The 25,665-nt window shown below is 40.2% G+C and overlaps 1 protein-coding gene across 14 annotated transcripts in view; it reads left to right on the top strand.

Moving 5' to 3' along the window:
• ENOX2 (ecto-NOX disulfide-thiol exchanger 2) overlaps positions 1-25,665 on the top strand; it is a 288,002-nt gene that overhangs the window by 184,858 nt on the left and 77,479 nt on the right. For 13 of the 14 annotated variants that reach the window (XM_059883750.1, XM_024988841.2, XM_024988840.2 and 10 more), the window contains one exon: positions 19,024-19,158. In XM_059883750.1, coding sequence (XP_059739733.1) covers positions 19,062-19,158 — 97 coding nt within the window. In that variant the 5' untranslated portion in view covers positions 19,024-19,061. Of the gene's footprint in view, positions 1-3,285; positions 3,886-19,023; positions 19,159-25,665 lie in introns of those variants that run through there. The other variant, XM_059883748.1, reaches the window with a different exon arrangement.

Here is a 25,665-nt window from a genome sequence, read left to right as displayed (position 1 = left end):
CCAATTTAAGAATGGTGGTGGATTTTATCACTCAGCTTTATTAATGGACCTCCTTCCCGCTGTATTGCGTTTCTTTCCCTAGTGCATTGATATAAAAGCCCTTGCCTCTCCCATTTACCCCTTTGGCTGGTGTTAACTCATTCCTGGGCATCTGTTGCCATAGCTGCAGCCACCCCTCAGCTGGAGCCCTCTTGCTAGCCCCTGCAGAGGCCATGCTGGGCTGGCCTGCTTATTCCAGGCGTCAGCTGTTAGGCGAAGGGCAAGAGCTTCATGACCTCAGAGGTCAAACAGCTTCAAGGCTGGGAAACGCGTGGGAATATTACAGCGCTTTCCCCCCCTCATCCCCTCCTGGGCGCCCAAGCAGGTAGCCCAGCACCATATTCAGAAGATGATCGATATTTCCCCTTTGTTGTGTGAATCTCTTCTTTCCACACCTGCGGCAGCTGTGGGGACTATACACAACTTGTGTCTGTTCACTGAAATAATTGCCAACAGTTTTATGGAGCGTCTCTTGTGTGTATTTTTGCCCATTTACAGATTTGATTATATCATTTGCAGAATGGAAACGTGGCTTTCCACTGCTTATTCTCATTCTCATAGATCTTCAAGAAGAGAAGACCCTTTTAAAAACAAAATGGTAAGGACATGCACATGGTTATGTTAATATCACACAGGCAAAAGTCAAGACCTTCAGGAGGTTCCTCAGGCACAAATTGACCAGGTGATGAACACATCGTGTACAGATTGTTGTTTGAGTCACCAGCCGGCACCATCCTATAAGAAATAGTTCGAAAGAGAAAATGTTGGATACCTCTAATGTGTGACTACTTTCTGCCCTAGGCTTCTGCACTAGGCCAGAGCAAACATGACTCCCACACATGCAGCTTGGGCTGGTTCAGTGGGATTTGAGGGAAATGTTCAAAGGTGGAAAGATTCCACATAGACCAGTAGTATGGAGTTGGAAAGGAAATTTTAATTTTGTCTGTGCTGTGCCAGATTTGCCAGACAGGTGGCAAGGATAAATCTGTGGATTAGCTCAAGACTCTCAAAAATTCATAACCATCTAGTCTTTTACCTTGATTTTAACAGGACTGATGTTATAGCATCAACAACAGCAGCAGAGCCACAGCAACATTAACGAGTAACCTTGATAGAGTATCCTCTACCTTTCAAAATATTCGTACAATTAATATCTCTTGTTTAACCATCCCACCAACCCTGTAAAATCAATATTATTGTTGTCTGTGTTTTTGAGATGAGGGAACCAAGTCATATTAAATGACTGGCCCAAAGTCACATAGCCAGCAAATTAATAAAAGTCTTCTAACTCCAAACCCTGATGTACAGGCAATACACACAGCCCTATCACCCTGCTTGCTAGCCCACTGCCACCACCATGTCCCCAAAACTCTGGGTAAACAAATTAAGACCCATGCAGAAATTCACTTGAAAAACAAAAGTAGCCTTCTTACAAAAGAATTAATGACTTTCCATATGTGTGCATGCTAAGTCGCTTCAGTTGTGTCCGGTTCTTCCCCTTGGACTATAGCCCGCCTGGCTCTTCTGTCCATGGAATTTTCCAGGCAAGAATACTGGAGTGGGTTGCCATGCCCTCCTCCAGAGGATCTTCCTGACCCAGGGATCGCACCCAGGTCTCTTCCGTCTCCTGCACGGGCAGGCAGGTTTTTACCACTAGCACCACCTGGGAAGCCTGACTTTCTATGTGAATTCACTACTAAATGTTACCTTTGTTCATAGATTACCAGTTACTGGGCAACCTGGAGGTGGATGGGGGCAAGCCAGGGAGCTCATTGGAATGTGAAGAACAGCACAAGTTAAAGCTCCTGGAGACTGAAGAATCCTTCTGAAAATCAGATAAAGCATTCTGAAGAGACAGTCATTATGCATAGTAGTACTATAAAGATAAGCAAGGAATAATTAAGACAAAATTCAGAATAGTGGTTATCTCTGAGGGGAGATGGAAAGAATTAGGGGAGGGGCACATGGTGGCCTTTAAAGTTAATGAATGCATGCGTGCTCACTCAGTCATGTCTGACTCTTTATGACCCTCTGGACGGTGGACCACCAGACTCCTCTGTCCATGGGATTCTCCAGGCAAGAATACTGGAGTGGGTTGCCATTTCCTTCTCCAGGGGATCTTCCTGAGCCCAGGATGGAACCCACGTTTCTTGCATCTCCTTCATTGGCAGGCAGATTCTTTACCACTGCGCCACCTGGGAAACCCTTAAAAGTAATAGTTATATTCTTTTTCTTCAACTGCCTGTTGTATATACAATTTTAAGTGCACCATTTTTTTTGGCTTTTTGTTCTCTTTTTTTAAATTGGAGGATATTTGCTTTCCAATGTTGTGGTGGTTTCTGCCATACAAAAACACGAACCAGCCCTAAGTATATAATATCCCCTCCCTCTTGAGCCATGAATCATTGTTTTTTATACTTGACATTTGTCTCTTATAAATTCCTCTTTATAACTACTCAATATATAATTTTAAAAAATAGAAAAAAGTGTGAGTCAGTGGAAAAATAAGACTTGATATACAGAAATCAGCTGTACATTATAAGGAACACTGCTCTTGAAAGCTAGGCACACTTCATTTTTTGTTTTGTTTTGTTTTAGGTGCACTTTGATAAAATCTTTAGCTAGCTATGACAGTGTCTTCCAACGACATACCAGTTAGTTTCTCAAGATGTGATTTGTGAGGAGGGCAAGCCTTCCCAGAATTTTGCTAGGGTCGCTGAGCGTTTCAGCTGCCTTGCCCCTCGCCTCCCCTCCCCTCCTTTTTGACAATGAACTTCTAGCTTCTGGAAGAGGAAAGAATAGTGGCATGGTCATTTGGGAATTTGAAGCTAAGTGCTTGAACTGTAACCATGGATTTATGGGTTGTTACCCAAAGACATATCTTTATGGCTTTCCTTGGTGTTGCACCTGACAGAGAATGCAGTGAACAAGTGGGCTTGTGTATTTATTTTCGTCACTGGTTGGTTTCTCTCTGGCCAATCTAGGCATGCTGTAAGCACAGGCTGACAGGAATTATGGCTTTTCTTCCATGTGGAAATAAGTGGATAAGCAAATACTCCAGCCTGATTTTCTTTCCAATTCATTATTTACACAGAATTCACCTTGTGTAATCATTTTCAAATCAAATTTGCTCTACCAGTCCCTGTAAGCTTTGCTCTGGAGATTGTCACCAACCTAGACATCTTTTATTTTTTAACTGCTTATGTCTCTTCCATGTTAATACCAACTTAAAAAAGAAAGAAAGAAAGAAAAAGAAACACGAATGGATTAAAGGTAATGTCACTAGTGGCCTGGAGATTCACTCAGGAAGAAAATTTCAGTTACAGCAGAAATGGATAAAAGGAAAGAAAGTCAATAACTCACATGTGTTTGCTATTTGGACTACTATTGCTGTATTAAAATATTCAGGAGAACTATTGAATTAAATGGGGAAAAATACGTCATATATAAGATAGATTCCAGGAAAGGCACTTTTATGAATAGTGTTCCAGAATCACAAACTGCTGACCAAATCACTTGCATACGAATTATTCCTAGAATAGGCTGATACATAGAGTGGGTGTCCTCTGCCCAGCTGTCACACAGGTCCATGCTGTGACCTCCCTTTCTAACCTTCCTTTGTCTTCCTGGAAAGCTGGCCATGAAGAGTAACCTCTTCTCCTGCCTACCCCACTGCCCCCAATCCTGGTCACGGATAATTGAGACGTGACACTAACTTATTGTGCTTTTCCTCCACCGTAGGTGAGGTGATCATGAGAGAAGAGCCTGGATACAAATGCCATTCATGCTTTTGGAGAAAAAAAAGCAAGTGGGTTTTGGCAGCAGGTCTGATGGGTTTGGAGGAAGGTAACACTGGAAAATCTTTTGAGGATTTTATTAGCAGTACCGCTTTTAGAAAATGCATCAATCAAATAAGAGGCATATACGTTAGTCCTGCTGTTCTTTCTGGCAGTGCTGTTGGTAAAGAATTGGTTAAAGAGAAGCCATCTTCTTCTTCTTCGTTTAAATACATTCCCCACTATTATTAATGGCTGGTTCCTATACTGGTACTTTCCTGTTCTTTTCCCCTGAAGTAATCATAACACTCCCCTCTCTCCTCACCCATAATAGCCCCTGTTTTCCAAAAGGTATCAGAGGTAATGCCCAGTATGGTTAATGTATTAATAATGATTACTAGTATTCTGCTACTACTTATTAAGCTAGGCATTGCAGTGGGGCTTTTTTTCCAACATATCTTCTCTTTTAATCCTTACCACAACCCTATGAGATAGGTACTTGTTGTTCTCCTCATTTTTCAAATGTGGAAAATGAAGAGAGTCACTTCATTAGAATCATGCAGCTAATAAGCTGCAGGCCAAGATTAGAACTCAGATGTAATCCAAAACCACGATCTTAATCATTGTTACAACTCCATTTTTTCTTTGCTTGAGGTCATACAGCATTAAGGGTTGAGAGTTTGTTATCCTTGGTCTGGGCAAAGGCATGAAAGGAGTTGTTGAAAGTGTGTTACAGGTTTCCAGAAAACCTCAGTCATTTTGAAACATGAAGGGAAGTGGGGACAGTGTGACGTTCTGTATAGTAAAGGCTTTTGTTTCCTGATTATTTTCAAATTGAGGTGGAGTTTGAAAACTCAAGTTGGGCTGGCCTGTAGAGGTAAAGAAGCCAGAACGGGGCCAGAGTTGCTGGCCCAAAGCAGAGCCATTAGTCACTGCCTGCTGTGGCTGTATGTGTATATATAGCATTGCCCTTAATATTCGAGGATCTCTCTGCTGAGGCAGCTAGTTCTCAAGCCAGAGTTCCCATTATCAGTAGGATTTAACACTTGACTTGTTTATAGTGCTCATAGCCAGTGTCCCACCCCCTAACTTAGACCATGGCCTTGCAGTTAGTGACTTGCAGTGCAAGTCAACAACATACTTGAATACCCATCCTCTCAGAGTCCCACACACTGGAGAACACAAAATGACTCCAGTTTAACACTCTACTTCTAGGAGCCAGGAGTAATAAGTAAACAGATACAGAAAATACTCTCCACTCATACCCATCCCCCCAAACAAGAACTCTTTCTATTATAGGTTTTAGACTTAGCACAAATACAGCCTTATCTGCTACACTTTTAAGATACCCACAGTACCATAATTGACTTCTCTCTCAAAACCCACTTTAAAATAATCTTCTCCAGCTTAGCATCACTTCCTCTATGCTCCCCTCCCACCTCCACCACCACCTCTCATACTAGCAGAGTAACTGCCTCCCCTTTCTTCACACCCATTTAGCCATTATCAAACAATAATTTTGTTTTCACGTTTGTCTCTCCCATTACTCTATGAGCCCCTCAAAGAGCAGAGAAACATGGATTTTTCACCTTGGTACCATCAAATGCTACATGGATTTAACATGTTTGTTAAATTAATATTCAGAATGTATCCTGAAGCTCTGCCATAACCTCACTCAAAGATTCGGGTTGACCACATGTGTTGTTTTCACCATTCTTATTTACAGATGAGAAAACTGAAACTCTGTGTTTTGCAAACGTGTAGTGGGCATAAGAGTTATCTAGGCTGCTTGTTCAACAGGCAGATTCTTGGCACCACTCAGATGAAAGCCTCAGCCATGGACCCTGGAACTTGGCTGTTTAGCCAGCACTCCAGGTGATTCTGATGCACATGATTGGAACGCACTTGGACAAACACGGGTGTAAGCGATTACGGCAGCACAAGTAAATAGTGGAGCCGGAGCTCAAACTCAGCCCTCCTAATTCCAGATCTAGCCCAGGCTATATTTATCTTTGTTTTACTCTATCTCCTATGGCAAGGAAGTGGACTGAAACATGTTGGAAAGATTTTCAGCAACAAGGGCTAAAGCAAAACGGCTTGTGGATTAACCTCTGGGCTGTTTATTTGTTTTTCCTCCAAGAGATCTTGCCAGACTTCCAACAGCCTAGCTGCGGGGTTGCCAAGTCATCTCTTACGCAACTTACCTCAGAAAAGCATTGACCACAGAGCTTTGGGAACTTTCAGTTTTATGCTTCTATTTTGTTCTTTCTCTACACACCCACCTCCACCACCAACCATGCCATTAACCTAAAGAGCAGGCTCAGTATCTGAAATGCAATTAGTTAATTAAATAGTAAGATTTCCAGTTGAAAGCCGGTAACTACACTATCTGGGATCAGACAGTAATAGTCATGTGTCTGTCTCAAAACCAGGAAAAGAAACGTGTGGCTTATCAGGCAATTAGTAGAGATGTTAAAGGAGCTGGTGTCTAGTAGCATTTTTTGTGGCCCAGTTATGCTTCTGGTGTTCTTTATGTAAATGTTAGGTGAGGGAATACGTGGAATGTGATGATGCAATCCTAGGGACTAGAGAACCACGGTCAACCATTCACCCTTGACCAGTGTAATATGAGTTCACTGGTATCTCAGAAGCCCAAGAAGCCAAGAGTGGGGAATTACGGACCTCAGCAAAGCCCAAGACAGCCTCTCTAGGACAGCTCGCCTCTGCTTTTACTGACAGAGGAAGCCCTCCAAGGTTCCCATCGTAGAGCCTGCTGGGACTCCACCACCCTTGCCTCCGACTTCAACCTGTTTTCCTGGCTCACATTCAGCTCATCACATTGAATTGACAAGGACTATCTCTGAGATTCTTCAACTCACTCATGCCAAATCACCCTGAAGTAACTAAGGAGGCCCCTGCTCCAACTTAGGGAAGTGGGAGAAGGGACCCCCACACAGCAGCCAAATAGTTTCTTTCTTATACAGAAAAAAAGAAAGGTAATGATAAGGGAAGTGGGGTTAAATCACGACTGAGTACTTGGTCTGTGTCAGATCTCAGGTTCTGCGTTCTTTATAGTGTGGTGATAGGATATAGCTCAGCGGCCAAAAGTGTGGGATCTGGAGCCACACTGCCTGAATCTGAATTTCACCTCCAGCATTAACTCCATCTGGGACCCTCGGTAACTTCCTAACTTCTTTGTGTTCCATTTTGCTTATCTGTAAAATGGATCTAATGATAAATCTTACCTATCTCATAGGATTGTTATGCAGATTAGATGAAATAACTCATATAAAGTCTTAAAATAGTGTTTGGCATATAATAAGCATTTAATCAGCTTCTCTGGTGGCTCAGCAGCAAAGAATCTGCCTGCAATGTAGGAGACACAGGAGACTCGGATTCCATCCCTGGGTTGGGAAGATCCTCTGGAGGAGAGCATGGCACCCCACTGTAATATTCTTGCCTAGAGAATCCTGTGGACAGAGGAGCCTAGCGGGCTGCAGTCCATGGGGTCGCAAACAGTCAGACACGACTGAAGCGACTAAGCATGCATTCACACAAGCAAGCATTTAATCAATATTAGGAATCAACATTATTATCATTAGCTTAGTACGTGAAAGATAGATACCATTATCTCTAACTGCATGTGAATAAACAGGCTAAAGAGTTTTCGAAACTTGCCTAAAGTCACACAGCTGGTAAATAACAGAGCCAAGACTTGATCTGAGATCTGGGCCCCAGGTCTGTACTCCTCCCACTGTACCCTGATCCCTTCATAAATGTAGGGTAAATGCTGTGAGTTCCTTGGAGAGGCATATGCCAAAATGTTTGACCTTCTTCCTCATTACACCCCAACCCCACTGCAACTGCCATCTGGAGGGCTGGCTTGGCACCCTAGCTTCTTATATATCTAGTTTAAAACCTTGAACATTCCTATTACTGCTCCAGTATGGAGGTGGCTCTCTCCAGGACTCTTCAGCTTATAGACTAGAACAATGAGGCTTATAGCATGAAGGTTACTTTGTGAAACACCCTCTATCCTGAGGTTCTCATCCGCAGACCCTGAGGATCTAGCTCTGCCCCACCACACTCACAGCTCATGTGAGAATAATTACTTACTATATAAGCCAGCATAAAAACCTTTCCCTTTATTTTTTTCTTTTCCCTCCCCTTCCTTCTCTCTCCCTTCCCCAAGAAAGAGTATGTTGTGATATCCTGATCCCTTTGAGTGGTTCCTTGATCCATCCTTGGTAATACTCATAAAGAGTATTGCCTAGTAGCATCATCTCTCTCAAGCCTCTGGGGAGCCTTGTCTTAAAGCCCCCATCAATTCTCTGACCCTGCATAGCCACGATGCAAGATGTGGCGTCACTGGTGACATCTGTGATCAGACAGAGAATGGGGGTGTGCCTGGGGTGTCAGTGCATTGTTCACAATGATGGATTGTTAATTTTCAAAGAAAATGAAGAAGGATTTAAAATAACATGTACAATGCACAATATTGCTTCCTGAGCAACAAATACCAAACAGAAGATAAACTCTTGAGCCCTAGGCTTAATGTAGACCCCAAACATGATTTATCCTGCTGCTTCCTTTCCCTTAGCTGCAGAACAGAAAATACAATATTATTGAGTTCTAAGACACCCCACCCTGCCCTTGTGCCATAATCTTCCACAACATAGACCTTGTATACCTGCTGCATGCAAGGTCCTGTATAATATGCTAGAGATGGGGTTTTCTGCCATGTTCCATGCAAGCATTTTCTTAACTTCCTCTCTTTTCCTTTGTCTTGGTATTCCTAGTGTTATTTCCAGGTGCATGCATGCTAACTCAGTCATGTCCAACTGTTTGACCTGCTGGATGGTAGCCCGCCAGGCTCCTCTGTCCCTGGATTTCTCCAGGCAAAAATGTTGGAGCAGGTTGCCATTTCCTACTCAGGGGATCTTCCCGACCCAGGGACCAAACCCATGACTCTTACATCTCCTGCATTGGCAGGTGGATTCTTTACCACTGAACCACTGCGTTTATATATGGAACAGCAGTTAAGAGCATGAACTGTGGATCAGTGGAGCCAGACTGCCTGGGTTTGAATCCCAGCTCCACTGCAAGCTAATGTATGAGGTTAGCTTGTACAGGTCACTTAACTTTTCTGTTTCCATTACCCTCATTAGTAAAATGGGGATGATGAGAGGTCCTACTTTATAGGGCTTTGAGTTTCAAATTAATGTATATAAAGTGCCTAGAATAATGCTTGGCACATAAGAATTTAAAAAGTATTAACTATTATTGGTCTTATAATTACTATCATTCACCATTTATCTAAATCCTGATATGTTCCAGAGGTTTGATGTCTTACCCAGCTTTGAACCACCATTTTCCTTCTGCAAAAATGACTAGCAGCTAAGTTCTGTTCTGGATCACACAGTGCCATCTTATATGGCTATGGCTCTATGAAATAGGCATTGCAGGTAAGTCCCACTTGGACAATTACTGAGTCCTTGCAGAGTTAATTTATTTAAAAGCCTATTTATTGGCACCTACTTTGAGCTAGTCACTGTAGACTATACAAAAGTAAATGAGGTTTATATTCCCTACCCTCAAGGTATTAACAAATATGGCTGCTACACACACATTTATTTTAGTAAGTTTAATAACTTTAAATTCTCAAGAAATTCCAGTCAGTTCTTTCTTACCCATAAAGAATTTCTCTGTGATGAAAATTATCTCCCTATCTCCAGAACTATCATTGTTAAAGTTAGTATTTCTGTAATTGTGATTCTCTTACATTATCAGCATGTTTGGACTATAATACCGTTTTATCTCCTCTCTCTCCATTTAAAATATTCATAAGAAACCCACTAAAATAGACTTCATCTTAATACAACAACAAAATAGTATCCCGTTTTAAATAGTTTGGCATCTGCTTCTGGAAAGAACAATGTCTGTGCAGGCCTCCCTTATATATACTCATAGATTTCCTTATTAATTTGTTTAAAATTGTTTACTGAACATGTTCTCTATGTCAGATACAGTATCTAGGCATTAGGAATAACAAGGAGGAATAAGGGATTCCAGAGCCTAGCAGGAGAGACAACCACAGAAAAAGGTGATGAAAATATAATGTAGTAAGAGCTGTGATAGTAATGTTTTTAATGATCTAGGGGAACACAGTCAATAAAGGGGCTCTTTTGGGGGGGAGTTTAGTATGATGGATAAGACTGTGGTCATTGGCAATAGAGCTGTCTGGGCTTGTATTCCTGTTCTACCACTTATTAGCTGTGTGATATTGAGCTGATGACCTAAACTCTCCACGCCTCAGTTTTGTTATCTGTATAGTGTAGTGCAATAACTCATATATATGCTGTCTCTCAGTAGACTTTGAACCCTTGAAGGCTAGGACTACTTCTACATCATCATCTTATTTATTACCATGTTATGATTACCACTTAGCAAGTGCTCAATATGACCCAGAAGCCATGCTAAATTCTTCACCCACATTATCTAATTTAATCTTCAATACACTTTTAAGGTAGATACTATCATTTTCCTAATTTTGTCGCTTGACATTTTTCTCATCAGACGCAGTTCTTTATTCAGAGCATTTATCATAATGTGTAATTATTTTATATTCATTCATATTTTTATATCCCCCTCCTTCACTGTAGTGTTAGCTTCATAAAACCAAGGATGAGGCCTGCTTGGCTCACCATAATATCCTCAATATCTAGAATAATGCCAACACATAGAAGATATTCAGTGAACATACGCTAAATATGAAAGGAAGATTGGAAGGCAGGCTGGCAAAAAGAGAAGAAAAGAAAAGAGAATTAATGATCACATTACAGTTACTAAGTAGCAGAGCTAACTGGTCCAGACCCATCTGACTCCCATATCCGTGCTCTTGATCCCTAGGCAAGATTACTTCCTACTCTTGAGAGACTTTCAATAGATGTTTGTTGACAAAGTTCTTTTCTCAACTTTGTACTGCTGCTGCTGCTGCTAAGTCACTTCAGTCGTATCTGACTCTGTGCGACCCCATAGACGGCAGCCCACCAGGCTCCCCCGTCCCTGGGATTCTCCAGGCAAGAACACTGGAGTGGGTTGCCATTTCCTTCTCCAATGCATGAAAGTGAAAAGGGAAAGTAAAGTCGCTCAGTCATGTCCGACTCTTAGCGACCTCATGGACTGCAGCCCACCAGGCTTCTCCGTCCATGGGGTTTTCCAGGCAAGAGTACTGGAGTGGGGTGTCATTGCCTTCTCCGTGTAATCAAGTTATAGCAAGCATAAAAAACAATGGATGTAAACCTGAACAAAAGAAAGAAAACTGTAGGAGAGTAAATCATCAGAAAAGAGCTTATGTCTTAATAAAATATATTTGGCAAAATGGCAACAATATACTGAACTTGTTTCAAAGGAAATATTGGAAATAACTCTACTAAAGGATGAGGTTATCACAGAATGTGTGTGTGTGTGCATTGTCTTCAAGATCAAATAACTTTGACAGTACCTGAGTACTTAATCAGTGAAGCATAAACAATGCAAAAATAAACAGATGGCAGTAGTGATTTGATAGTTATGTGGTGATACCAGCTTAGAGTAGGTGTTCACTTCCCAGTCTTTTAAATTTTTTTGGTGCTAATGAACTCTTGTTCCAAAGTGCTAATCTTCAATCAGCTTACCTAGGACACACATTTATAGCCACTCTACAACTTGTGATGTCCTGAGGAGTTGCCACACAAGCAGAACAAGAGAACCAGCATAGCAGGACATGATCTACAGACTTGGGTGAGACATTTTGAAGACCATTTGACAACCACTAGCACTTAACCTTCTGAATATATTTGCCTCCTGCCCATGAGTGTGGGACTCATGGGAAAATGAGCAATATCTTCCTTTAGTGACATGGAACTACTTTTATAAAACACCTAAAAAAATTGTTAGATGTCCATTTGTAGTCTGAAAAGTTAATCAAGACTTAACTTTTCAACCATTAAGTAATGATTTGTAACAGATGTTTAGCACAGCATGTTTTGTTAATGCACACCTTAAATCCAGATTGCTGCCAGAAATGATCATCTGGATTTCTCTTTGAAAGTAGAAACTTGCAATCTTGCTTATATATATGTTGCTAAGTCGCTTCAGTCATGTCCAACTCTGTGCGACCCCATAGACAGCAGCCCATCAGGCTCCCCCATCCCTGGGATTCTCCAGGCAAGAACACTGGAGTGGGTTGCCATTTCCTTCTCCAATGAATGAAAGTGAAAAGTGACAGTGAAGTCGCTCAGTCGTGTCTGACTCCTAGCGACCCCATGGACTGCAGCCTACCAGGCTCCTCTGTCCATGGGATTTTCCAGGCAAGAGTACTGGAGTGGGGTGCCATTGCCTTCTCCAGCTTATATATATGGCTGTGCCTATATGGGGAAAAGATTATAGCCAATAAGATCAAACTGGGTGTATTAGTTGAGTGTATCTATCCCTGGTTATAACTCTTAAGTAAATTCCTACATATAAATTCAGTTGTCCTGGACAGAGAATCAGTTTAGCAATTATGCCATCCATTTTAAGGCAATTTATCATTCTGGAAAGGTATACAAATAATAAATGAGTGTCATTGCATAGATTGCTTATTGTGCCCCAAATCAATATAAGTTGGATTTTCTTTATTCATTCATTCAAGTATTTCTTGAATACCTACCCCATACTAAACATTAACATAAGAAATGGGAAAACAAAGATACCCCAAACCCAGGCCTTGACCTAAAGGAGTATGCAGGCTAGCAGAAGACAAATGTATATCCAATAACTGTAATTCAAGGCAGAGGTAAATGTTCATTGTTCTTGCTTCCTGGAATGCTCTTCAAGCCTAATCCTCCATTCACCACCTAGGAGAAAATCCTATCCCTTTTAAAGACTCTTTTCAAATGATTCTTTGCCAGTGAAGGCTTCCCTGACTAGTCCTGCTCTCCTCCACCTCTCAACCCCGAACACATATGTCCAAACCCATTCCAGCAGATTTCATTACTCCATCTTTGTTCCTATAGCACTTTACTCATAGTTTGTTACAGCACTGATTATAATGATTTGTATTTGGTTGTTTATATGTCATGCCTCTCATGGTATGGTGAGTTCTTCCAGAATAATAAATGACTTGTTCATTTCTGTATGCCTAGTCACTAGCACAGAACATGGCATATACTAAGGCTCAATAAAAGCTTGGTTTGGTTTGGGGAGAAGTGAGAGAATAAGCAAATATATGAAAATCAAATTCTAGATAAAATATTATGAGAAAATATAGGAAGAAGTGATTAATTTTAGTGAAGTGGCTTCACAGACAGGAGGCATTTGAGAAGATCCTTGAGAAATGAGTTGGATTTAACAGGTGGAGATGGGTGTTGGGGGAAGGGAGGGAGATGAGACGGGCATTTAAAGCAGAACTCCTTGAGGATTTAAGAACTGAGCTCACTGTAGCAAAATAATGCTGTTAATTATGCATCATCCTTATCTGTTCACTGTAAACAAGCCTAACAGGAACTCTACTTGCTAATGTTTTTACAAGCACTGTGAATTAATATATATTTTGAAAAGAGTGATATAGTATTGTCCTTTAAAAAAAACTGATAATTTAGTTCATTCTCCCTCCACCCCCACCAAATTAGTCCAGGGCTTGGCTAGGTACATTGTAAACTCTTCTTCTTTAATCTCAAAATTCTATATTGAGAATAATTCCTAATTCTCTTATACATTTCCCAAACTGCTGCACAAGAAAATATTTTTCACATTAGGGTTCAGTCCTTTTAAACCTAGCTGTTTCCTCTAAGTTGTTCCGCAGCCAGCAGAGAAAATCAAAGTGTAGACTCAGTAATGTCTAAAGGTCCCTTCCAGCTATGACATTCTCTAAAAACTTGCCCCTCTAGTTGGCAATTGGGAGTCAAGATGAACCTAATAATCATTATATAAACTCTTGGCCCAAAGGATATTTGATGCCCATGTTTTCTTGATCTTATTTACAAGGAGGCTATTTCCAGCCTTGTATGCCTTCAAGGTGAACACTGAAAACTGGGGGTGAGGACTAGAGCTCCTACAGACGGAGAAACCACCAGTTCTGAAATTTAACTTCTGACTGCAGTAACAAATGCTTAGGGCCATCAATCACTCTTGGGGGCAGGGAGTGGTTTATGGAGGGGAAGCAAAGGCAGTCTGTCTAGAAGAATAATAAAAACTAGCATTTCAGAAATTATGTTTTTGGCCACATGCATTTACTTCTAATGACCAATCATTGTCCAAAATAGCACTTGTGTAAATAACCCAGTCATGGTTCATCCCTCATATTGCCAGGTTGGAAGGATGTGATGGACGAATGTTAGCAAGCTACTATTAGGAAAGAGTTGCCTTCCGGGGTGTAATTGGCAGGAGTGCATACTGGGAGGTAGGAGGAAAGCAATGGAAAGGTTTCTTTTTTAATGCATATCAGTAGTCAGAGGGAAATTCACCAAAATAAAAGACGTTTTGTGCTCAGGTGACTTACAACTATGTCTCTCCCAACTGTGCAATGTATACATGCATATGCATGTATCATCCACTTCAACATCTCTGCTTACTTCTCGTCCCTGGTCTGGAATGTCTTACCCCCTCTTCTTTACCTATTTAATAACTAACCATAACTCAAGACATATTTTATAGAAATCTTGCCCATTGTTTCAAATCCTGTCTTCTCCTAAAAGCGTTCCTTAAACTTCAATAACATTCCTAGTCTATACCATTTGAGTCTTTCACTGTTTCCTAATTGTTTACTTGGAGATACCAAAGCATGGTGCCTAAAAGTATACATCCTGTGTGACCTTGAACTACATATGTAAGTCTTCAAAGCCTCTCATCTATTAAATGGAGTTATAAAGAGCCCTTATCTCATCGGGTTGTTTTGAAAGTTAAATGAAAACACTGCATGCCAAGAGCTTTACCTAACATATGGCAAGTGTTTGATGGTGGCAGTAATGGATAAAGTGTAGTGAAGTGAAGTCGCTCAGTCGTGTCCGACTATTTGCGACCCCATAGACTGTACCCTACCAGGCTCCTCTGTCCATGGGATTTTCCAGGCAATAGTACTGGAATGGATTGCCATTTCCTTCTCCAGGGGATCTTCCCAACCCAGGGCTCGAACCCGGGTCTCCCACATTGTAGACAGATGCTTTACCATCTGAGCCACCAGGGAAGTCCAGTAATGGATAGAGGTGGTGATAATAGTAATAATAGTGATAATAGTAGTAATCAACACCATCATCATCAGTCTCTTCAATTAGATTGTATAACCTTTAAGGGCAGGGACTGTCTCCTATCTACTTGTTCTCTGCTATCCTAACACCTGAAATACTCAATTGGCTAAGTTTATGTTTGTTAATGGTGTGTCCAACTCAATAGTACTGCCTCAAAGATGTGAAATTCCGTTAGGAATGTATTTTTTCTTTTCCATGGTACTATAGAAGCCCTTGGGTGGTTTTTCTTGGTTTGCAAGCATGAGTAGTTCGGATGGATGCTGATGAAGTAATCATTTGCAGCTAGACTATGAGAAGAATGGGAAATGTCTTAATTATTCCAAGCTCCTGTGCTGTGTACACTTGAAAAGAAAAACTCAGAAAACTAAAAAATGCTGGTTCAAAAATCAAAGAAGAAATAGATATTTCATGTTCATGGATTTTGTTGTTGTTCAGTCGCTAAGTACTAACCTTTGAATGTGAGTGTGTCTGCTATTTGAGTTCATTAAAATAATGGAAAGCAATGCTCTGAAGCTTTAGAGGGAAAGAAGCTATCCAGTATCTTTCCCTATAGACCATTCATTCCATGCTGGAAGAAGACATGCAGAATTCTAATATTAATATAAGCAGTGCAATCCTCTCTCATATCTTCCCTTAATAATGATAATAGTAATAATTAGTATAGTATAATATTATTTAAAATGATACTAAGTGTCTTGTTCAGTTCAGTTCAGTCAGTCATGTCTGACTCTTTGTGACCCCATGGACTGCAGCACACCAGGCTTCCCTATCCATCACCAACTCCCAGAGCTTGCTCAAACTCATGTGCATCGAGTTGGTGATGCCATCCAACCATCGCATCCTCCGTCATCCCCTTCTCCTCTCACCTTCAATCTTTCCCAGCATCAAGGTCTTTTCCAGTGAGTTGGCTCTGTGCATCAGGTGGCCAAAGTATTGGTGCATCAGTCATTCCAATGAATATTCAGGGTTGAATTCCTTTAAAATTGACTGGTTTGATTTCCTTGCAGTCCAAGGGGCTCTCAAGAATCTTCTCCAGCACGACATAGATAGGAAGACTCAATACTGTCAAGATATCGATTTTTCCCAACTTGATTCAATGCAATTTCAATCAAAACCCAAGCAAGTTATTTTGTAGATATGAAAAAAAAATTATTCTAAAGTTTATGGAGAGGTAAAAGACCTGATCAGAATAGCCAACACAGTATTGAAGAAGAACAAAGTTGGAAAACTGATGCTACACAACTTTAAGACTTACTATAAAGCTACAGTAATCAAGACAGTGTGGCATTGGTGAAAGAATAGACAAATAGATCAATGAAACGGAATAGAGAGCCCAGAAATAGACCCACATGAATAGAATCAACAGATCTTTGGTGAATGGAGCAAAGGTAGTCTCTTCAACAAATGTGCTGAAACAACTGGACATCCACATGCAAAAAAATGAATCTACATACAAATTTTATACCCATCACAAAACTAACTCAAAATGGATCATAGACCAAAATGTAACAGGCAAAACTATGAAACTCCTAGAAGACAACATAAGAGAAAACCTAGATGACACCTTGGATATGGTTATAACTGTTTAACTATAACACCAAAATTATGATCCATGAAAGAAATTTTTGGTCACCTAAACTTCATTAAAATTAAAAACTTTGTGAAAGACAATGTCAAGAGATTGAGAAAACAAGCCATAGACTTGAAGAAAGTATTTACAAAATACATACCTGATAAAGGACTATTGTCTAAAATATACAAGGAACTCTTAAAATTCAACAATAGTAAAACAAACAACCTGATTGAAAAATAGACCAGTGACTCATATAGTAAGTGTGTTAGTCGCTCAGTCGTGCCCGACTCTTTGCGACCCCATGGACTGCAGCCCACCAGGCTCCTCTGTCCATGAGATTTTCCAGGCAAGGATACTGGAATGGGTTGCCATTTCCTTCTCCAGGGGATCTTCCCAACCCAGGGATTGAACCCAGGTCACCTGCACTGCAGGTAGATTCTTTACCAACTGAGCTACAAGGGAAGCTCCACCCCCACCTCATCAAAGAAAATAAATGTATGGATGGTAAATAAGGATATTGAAAAACTGCTTTCTATCATATGTCATCAGGGCAATGCAAATTAAAACAACAACAAAATACCACTACAAACCTGTTAGAATGGCCAAAATCCAGAATACTGATAACACTGAATACTGATGATGATGTGGATCAATAGGAACTTTCATTTACTGGAGGTGGGGATGCAAAATGGTACAAGTACTTTGGAAGAAGCATTGATGACTTCGTTTTTTAAAAATTAATTAATTTTAATTGGAAGGTAATTACAATATTTTGGTGGGTTTTGCCATATATTGACATGAATCAGCCACAGGTGTATATGTGTCCCCCCATCCCAAACCCCGCTCCCACCTCCCTCCCCATCCCATCCCTCTGGGTTGTCCCAGTGCACCGGCTTTGAGTGCCCTGTTTCATGCATTGAACTTGGACTGGTCATCTCTTTCACATATGGTAATATACATTTTTCAATGCTATTCTCTCAGATAATCCCACCCTTGCCTTCTCCCACAGAGTCCAAAAGTCTGTTCTTTATATCTGTGTCTCTTTTGCTGTCTCACGTATAAGGTTGTCGTTACCATCTTTCTAAATTCCATATATATGCATTAATATACGGTATTGGTGTTTTTCTTTCTGACTTACTTCATTCTGTATATTAGGCTCCAGTCTCATCCACCTCATTAGAACTGACTCAAACGTGTTCTTTTTAATAGCTGAGTAATACTCCATTGTGTATATGTACCACAGCTTTCTTATCCATTCATCTGCCAATGGACATCTAGGTTGCTTCCATGTCCTAGCTATTGTAAACAGTGCTGTGATGAACACTGGGGTACACGTGCACTGACGACTTCTTATAAAACCACGTATGTTCTTACCATAGGGTCCAGTGATTGCATTCCTTTGGTGTTTACCCAAAGGAGTTGAAAACTTATGTTCACACAAAATGTGTACACAAATATTTATAGCCGTTTTATTCATAATTGCCAAAACTTTGAAGTAACCACAATGTCCTTCAGTAGGTAAAAAGATAAACGCTGGTATATCCAGACAAAGAAATATTATTCAGCACTAAAGATAAATGAGCTATGGAGCCATGAAAAGACTTGGAGTAAACTTAAATACATAAGACTAAGTGAAAAAAGCCAATTTGAAAAGGCTACATACTGTATGATTCCAAGTATATGACATTCTAGAAAAAGCAAAACTGTTGAGATGGTAAAAGATCAGTGATTGCTGGGGTTGGGGGAGGGGACAAGGATGAATAGCAGAGCACAAAGGAATTTTAGGGCAGTGAAATTACCCTGTGTGATATGGCTATATGTTATAAATTTTTCAAAACCTGTAGAATGTAAAACACCAAACTGAAGCCTAATGTAAACTATGGCTGTTGAGTGATTATGATGTATCAATATACATTCACCAGTTGTAACAAATGAACCACTCTCGTGAGGGATATTGATAATGGGAGAGGCAGTGCATGTGTGGGGGTGGAGGTATATGTGTAATCTCTGTACTTTTCCCTCACTTTCACTGTGAACCTAACATTGCTGTAAAAAAAAAAAGTTTTCTTTTACTTTAAAACAGGTAGGAAGGAGTGAGGGAAGGAAGGAGGGGAGAGTAAAGGGAGAGAGAGAAAGAGAGAAAGAAACACTAAAATGCTGTCTGATAAATTGTGTGTTCAAATTCTATGACTTCCTGCCAGTTCAAGCTGTATTGTTTTAACCCTTGTAAAGAGCTGAAATTAAGGCTGTATCCAGCACTTGTCCATCAGTCCATTTCTGTAAAGAGTTTGCCAGATTCACAATGATAAGTGAACCAGATACTGAAACCTAAAAACAACAAATTATTTTGCTTGTCATTTCTTTCTAGCTGATAATAGTAGAACTCTGAATGTGGATTCAACTGCAATGACTCTACCTATGTCTGATCCAACTGCATGGGCCACAGCAATGAATAATCTTGGAATGGCACCACTGGGAATTGCTGGACAACCAATTTTACCTGGTATGCTATTTTTAATCACCTCACAAGTGTTTCTTTTTATTGACCATGTGAACATAAATATAACAGTATGACACAACTTATTTTGAAGTTGACATTTACTAGATTCTGCCTAGAGTGTGCATTTTTGTAATATGAGCTTGATAGCTCATGAATTACAGGGTGGCCTGTAGTTACTAGTATACTCCCTATTGCACTATGGTCAAGCTAGGGCTATATCAGATGCAGGATATGGTCACTGAACATTTAAGTAGTTCATTGAAATAAAAGTACAAGAGAATTCAGCAAGGAATTATAGTTTGTCTAATTTTATACATTTCTTAAGTGAAACAAATAAACGTGGAGCTAGAATGAGAACTTAGACATCCCCACAATCTTAGGTTCCTAAAGGAAAAGACAGGAGATGCTGAGAAATAACCCAAAGACTATTGTTAACATTGAATAACTGTTCGAATATTTAAAACAAAGTAACCTGTAAGAGAATGAGCACTGTGTACTAACTCCATTTCCACTAAAGATAAAAATCAGAATAAAAATGCCATATCATCTGAAGGGTTTCGTTTAGACACAAAAAACTTCCTGGAATGTCAGAGCAATTAACTATTAAAATGGGTTTGTTAATGTGCCTTGGGCAACTCAAATCTTGTATTGCCTCTGCATATGACCTTAAATGACCATGAAAGTACTTCGAGTATTGATTTGGAGGGTCACAAAGAAATGTTAGCAAGTAGGCAAATATGCAAATGTAAATTCTTGAATGATTATAAATGATATATGAAATATAAATTTGATTTTTAAAATGGGTTTGTGAAGACATTAGAGAATCACCATATCACGAATCCTGGACTACTTTTAAAACATCCTAAACATTAATCTTCCAAATTCACTTAAGGCCAATCTACACTGCCGGGGTCCAGCCCCGGTGGATCCAGGGAATTCGAAGCGGGGACGGCGTCGGCGAGGATCAGGAAACAATTGCTTAATTAAATGTTAATTAAGGATATAAAGAGTAATAGAATGAGGATAGCTCAATGAGGAAATTCAGTGGAGAAAAGAGGCTGAAATAAGGATAGCTCAGTGAGGAAATTCAGTGGAGAAAAGAGACTGAATAATTCAGCCAGAAGGTAAGAGAAAGAACGACATGGTGAGACCAAGTTTCGGTGAACAAGACCCGCACTTTTTTGCCAGGGGCGGAGCTCGCTCCTCGCACTACACTACTTGCTACTCAAAGTGTGGTCCACATAACCTGGAAGCTGTTAAGAATTCCAGAATCTTAGGCCACAGCCTAAACCTACTGAATCAAACCTGAATTTTCCCATGATCCCCACGTGATTCATAAGCTCATTAAAGTTGAGAAACAAATCTAGAATGATGCACGTAGGGTTGTTGTGAGAATTAAATCATACTTCGACAATGCCTGACACACACTAAGTGCTCCAAAATGTTGGCCATTTAAAAATCAAAATTAATATACTTCTCATAAACATTTCCTAAAGGAGTAGTGGGTTTTTTGTTTCATTTTTCTTTCTTATTTCATTATAATAGAATTTAAACTAAAATTTCATGTATTATAGCTTTATATACAGTGGTCCTGAATCACAATCTCATAGTCTAGAGCAACTAGATTATCTGATTTGGCTTAAATATTACCAGTTCATGGAAGTCTGAGATGTATGGGTATATATCGTCAAAAATATCTTGAGGCCAGATCTGCTCTGATATCAAGGTAACTAAACATTAGCTTATATCAGATTATTTGTAAATTACCACATCTAAACATAAATCTGTGCTCACAAAGTAATCTTCAGTGCTTAGCCAGCCATCTACAATGTGGAACAACAAAAAAGGCCTAGCTTTGAGAGTAAAAAGGTCATCCAAACCATTGTTACAGGCCCAATGCTTGTGCTTGGGTCAATGTTAAGCCTAGAAAATTGGGATTGTTTTCCTAACAGTAGCTCAGATGGCTATTTCTGCAGAAACAGTACCTTCTTAGTATTTAATAACACAGGTTGCAAGGACCAACAGCTTGTGTTAAATCCTGGCTTTGCCACTTTCTAGCTACATGACCTTGAGCAAAGTATTTGACCTATTTGTATCTCAGCTTTCTCATCTGTAAAATGGAGATGGTTATAGTATGTACCTCATAGGATTGCTGTGAAGGCTAAATAATATACTTAGCGCAATGCTTGGTAAGGTTTAACTAGTGTCATTATTATTGCTATTAGTCATTTTACATGTTATTTAAGATAAAGGAAATACTAATATACTTCCTTCAAATGGCTACTAAGCTGCCACTTTCATTGAAAAGTACTTGGCTGCTAGGGAGCCAATGTTGGCTCTACTGAGTGTTCCTCACATCCACCCCAACTAGACATTTGTAACCTCAAGAGTGATTTTAATTTCTACTTCAAGCTCCTTTGCCCTCCTCTTGTTTTCTTAAGGACTATGAAGAAATGGCCTCTTAGGGTCCCCTTTAACCTTGTGATTCAGTGATCATTTCGCTATACTCCAAGGAAAGTTTTGGAAAACTGTCTTAGAAATACTGATATTTAGTTCAGCAGTACCCCTCTCTTAAATGTATATGCGGCAATAGTGCTAAACTGAGATACACTTGGTAAAGCTATGTGTAAAATCACTTCAATTATATTTGAAGTGATTTTTTTCTCCTTTCTGTATTATTTTTGGAGAAGGCAATGGCACCCCACTCCAGTACTCTTGCCTGGAAAATCCCATGGATGGAGGAGCCTGGTAGGCTGCAGTCCATGGGGTCGCTAAGAGTTGGAAACGACTGAGCGACTTCACTTTCACTTTTCACTTTCATGCATTGGAGAAGGAAATGGCAACCCACTCCAGTGTTCTTGCCTGGAGAATCCCAGGGACAGGGGAGCCTGGTGGGCTGCTGTCTATGGGGTTGCACAGAGTCGGACACAACTGAAGTGACTTAGCAGCAGCAGCAGCAGCAGCAGCAGTGCCCCTCTCTTAAATGTATATGGGGCAATAGTGCTAAACTGAGACATACTTTGTAAAACTATGTGTAAAATCACTTCAATTGTATGTAAAGTGATTTTTTTCTCCTTTCTGTATTATTCTAGGAAAGCGGTTTAATCATTGAGATTAGAATGTGGGCCCTGGATATAGACTGCCTAGGTTCAGATAAATCCCTGCTCTGCCATTAAGTAACTGTGTAACCTTCGACAATTTACCTAACCTCTCTCTGAGTCAGTTTCTCCATTTGTCAAACAGAATAATAATAGCATCTATGACTCAGCATTGTCATGAGGATTACTGAGTTAATACATGTAATGTAAAGTCTTAGAATGATGCCTGACTCACAGTAATTCCTCAATGAAGTCAGCTTGATTTCATAATAAATAAATAAAAATTATTTATTATTTCAAGTTCACATCTGATAGATGACTCAAACAAAAAAGTTGAATTATGACTTATTTTTGTTCTTAACAACAACGAAGTATAATGAATGCAGGGGCACATTTGTCCCTGGAGAAGCACTGGACAGTGACAGGTAAAGAGAACAGTATGTGTCTGACAGTGGTGATGACTGCTCCCTATACATCTGGTAGGGGTGTCCAGAGAAGTAGAAAGTGGGCACTACACTCCAATGCTGCCTACCCATCTTCTTGCTAGAGTCTGGGAAATAGGGGGGCTGCCATAGTTTTATATCATATTTTAACTGAATGGGATAAAACATCCCCCTACTCGTCTTCCTACTGCCCCAAATTCCTTACAATGGAAAAGGCAGCAAATGAGCCATACAGAACTGTCTCATCTGGCCTATCTCTGACAATAGAAAAGGCTTTGTCAATGATGAAAAACAAATGATACATAAGCTTTCTTGACGTCCCCCAGAGAGTCCAAATCCACATTGTCATGGATGCTTAGTCTCTTGGACACATATCTGTCATCAGGGCAATGTCTAGCTTATTACATTCATTGGATGGGGAACAGAGACAGGCCATCTCTGGGGTTTGGTGTGGAGCTCCCTTTCATCTAACATGGTGTTTTTTTGGACAACTGCTGTTCGATAAAATTAATCCACAATGATGCCAGATTAGAAGGTCCCCTCTGGCCAGTGCCTATCTTTCCTGCAAGAGCATTTGCTTTTCCAAGCTGGTCAAATAAGATTAATGTTAGTTTTCACATGAAGGGAGGCACCAAAAAGAGTCGAGCTGCCTCCTTAAGGAACATTGTTCTGCCTGTCATCCCGGATGAATCCAAGAATGGACCATTTAAAGGGTACTCGCTGAATACTGTGTGTTGCTTCCTTTATTTTTGCCTAAATTAAAATATCCTTAGCAACCAAATGGAGCCTGTGAAGTCCCAAAGAAGAAGTGTCCCTCATTATGGTGTCTCCACTGTATTGACTATGCCTCCTCCATAATGAGAGATGTTGGAAAATGTGGACTATGGACCTTATTCCCAGAGCAAGACCCAGCCCATCTATGAAAACTGTCATTGTAAGAAAGAGGTTCTCACTGGACATAGCAGACAAACTCTGATGAGAACAGAAAGAAAGAATGAAGATGTGTGACACATGATAGATCACTGTGCTTCAAGCTCCTCAAGGAGGCCCGGACTTGGGTTTCTATTATTTTAATATTTTCCACAAATTAGAATGTGCCTTCAGTGGCAGATAAGGTTGAGATTCCGAGAAAGGAGAGCACTATTCATCATCATGGTGGACACTTCACCAAGAGCCAACGATATATAAACCAATGTACCAAATAGAACCAATGTCTCTCAGAAACAAGCTTGAATCCTACCAAGTGATGGCACTCTCAAGATTTCCCAAGGAAACTATTATGAAGAATCCAGTAAAGTGTGATGGTTTATGTATTCATTTATACAAGAAATATTTATTGAGGCCTGCTGTATGTGAGAAGCCCTCAGTTCAGTTCAGTTCAGTTCAGTCGCTCAGTCGTGTCCAACTCTTTGTGACCCCATGAACTGCAGCACGCCAGGCCTCTTTGTCCATCACCAACTCCCAGAGTTTACTCAAACTCATGTCCATTGAGTCAGTGATACCATCCAACCACCTCATTCTCTGTTGTCCCCTTCTACTCTTGCCTTCAATCTTTCCCAGCATCAGGGTCTTTTCAAATGAGTCAGTTCTTTGTATCAGGTGGCCAAAGTATCGGAGTTTCAGCTTCAGCATCAGTCCTTCCAATGAATATTCAGGACTGATTTCCTTTAGGATGGACTTGTTGGATCTCCTTACAGTCCAAGGGACTCTCAAGAGTCTTCTCCAACACCACAGTTCAAAAGCATCAATTCTTCAGTCATTGCCTTTGAGCTCAGAATCCAGTGGCAGAGGCAGCAAAGTCTGTATCACTGCACTACAATGAAGCAAGTGTCATAGTAGATACATATGGAAAAGTTTTGTTTCATCCAGGGTGGAATGGAGGAAGTGTTAGGTGGGTAGTGGTGATCAGGGAAGTTTCATAGAAGGGACAACATTTGAGCTCAGTGTTCAGGGATATATAGTTAAATGTCAGGTGAAAAAGACAAGGAACTAACAACAGTCCAGGCAGAGGAAATGGGACACCAATGACTGGAAGGTATGCAAGATTATACAGTATGGGAACAATTGTTAAATCCTGAAGTGATTTCCATCACCCCATTCCACGAAACATTTGAGGCAGTTTTTAAAAAGATTACAATTAAAGAGAAAAATTACAAGTAAAATAAACCATCATCTGGGAAAATATAAATGAGAATAGAAGGTGAAGGCCATGTAGGGAGGTTAATTAGAATTCAGATGTATAGGTCATAGAATCCCACTCAGTTTCTAAAGGGGAGCTGCACTTGTGACCAGGTAGCCAAAACAAAGGCAATGGCATCTCACTCCAGTACTTTTGCCTGGAAAGTCCCACGGACGGAGGAGCCTGGTGGGCTGCAGTCCATGGGGTCACTAGCCATGTGGCTCCAAAGCCCACACACTGGGATGTAATCCAGGACCAGTTGATTCTGCATTCCTTAGTCTGATGCAAAGTGTAGAAGCTAAGAATATAGTGTATTTTTCATGAAGCTGTATTTGCTCAATTGAAAGGACTATTTTTTATTCAGAGATTATAGATTTCCTATATTTTTGGTTTTTAAATGTTCTGTCTTTTATGAATTGCAAAATGGTACATGGTTAGTTTTTGTTATTTTTTTCCATGTCTTTTCTTGGCAAATTAAGAGGTTGGCAACCTTAAATATATAGATGTATATGCTTTTATCTTATTCATCTCTAAAATCCAGAAATCTAGGAACCAAAGATGAGGTGTGAAATGTCCTCCCTAATGCCTTCCCAAAGGTGTTCACAGCGTCCCTGAATCTGCCAAATGTTCTAACAAGAACACAAAGAACAAAATAGGAAGGAATAGGGGGAAGGTGGGCTATAAAGATAGATAATTGCAAAAACTTATACTAAAGAAATAAAGCTTCATTGGTTGAAATTTGGGATCAAAGTTGATATTTATTAAGGAGAGTCTTTATGAGATGAAATTA

This window comes from Bos taurus, chromosome X (assembly GCF_002263795.3).
Source record: "Bos taurus isolate L1 Dominette 01449 registration number 42190680 breed Hereford chromosome X, ARS-UCD2.0, whole genome shotgun sequence".
In the NCBI taxonomy this organism is placed as follows: domain Eukaryota; kingdom Metazoa; phylum Chordata; class Mammalia; order Artiodactyla; family Bovidae; genus Bos; species Bos taurus.
The sequence above is the reverse complement of the archived record's forward strand: the minus strand, read 5'-3'. Positions and strand labels throughout refer to the sequence as shown.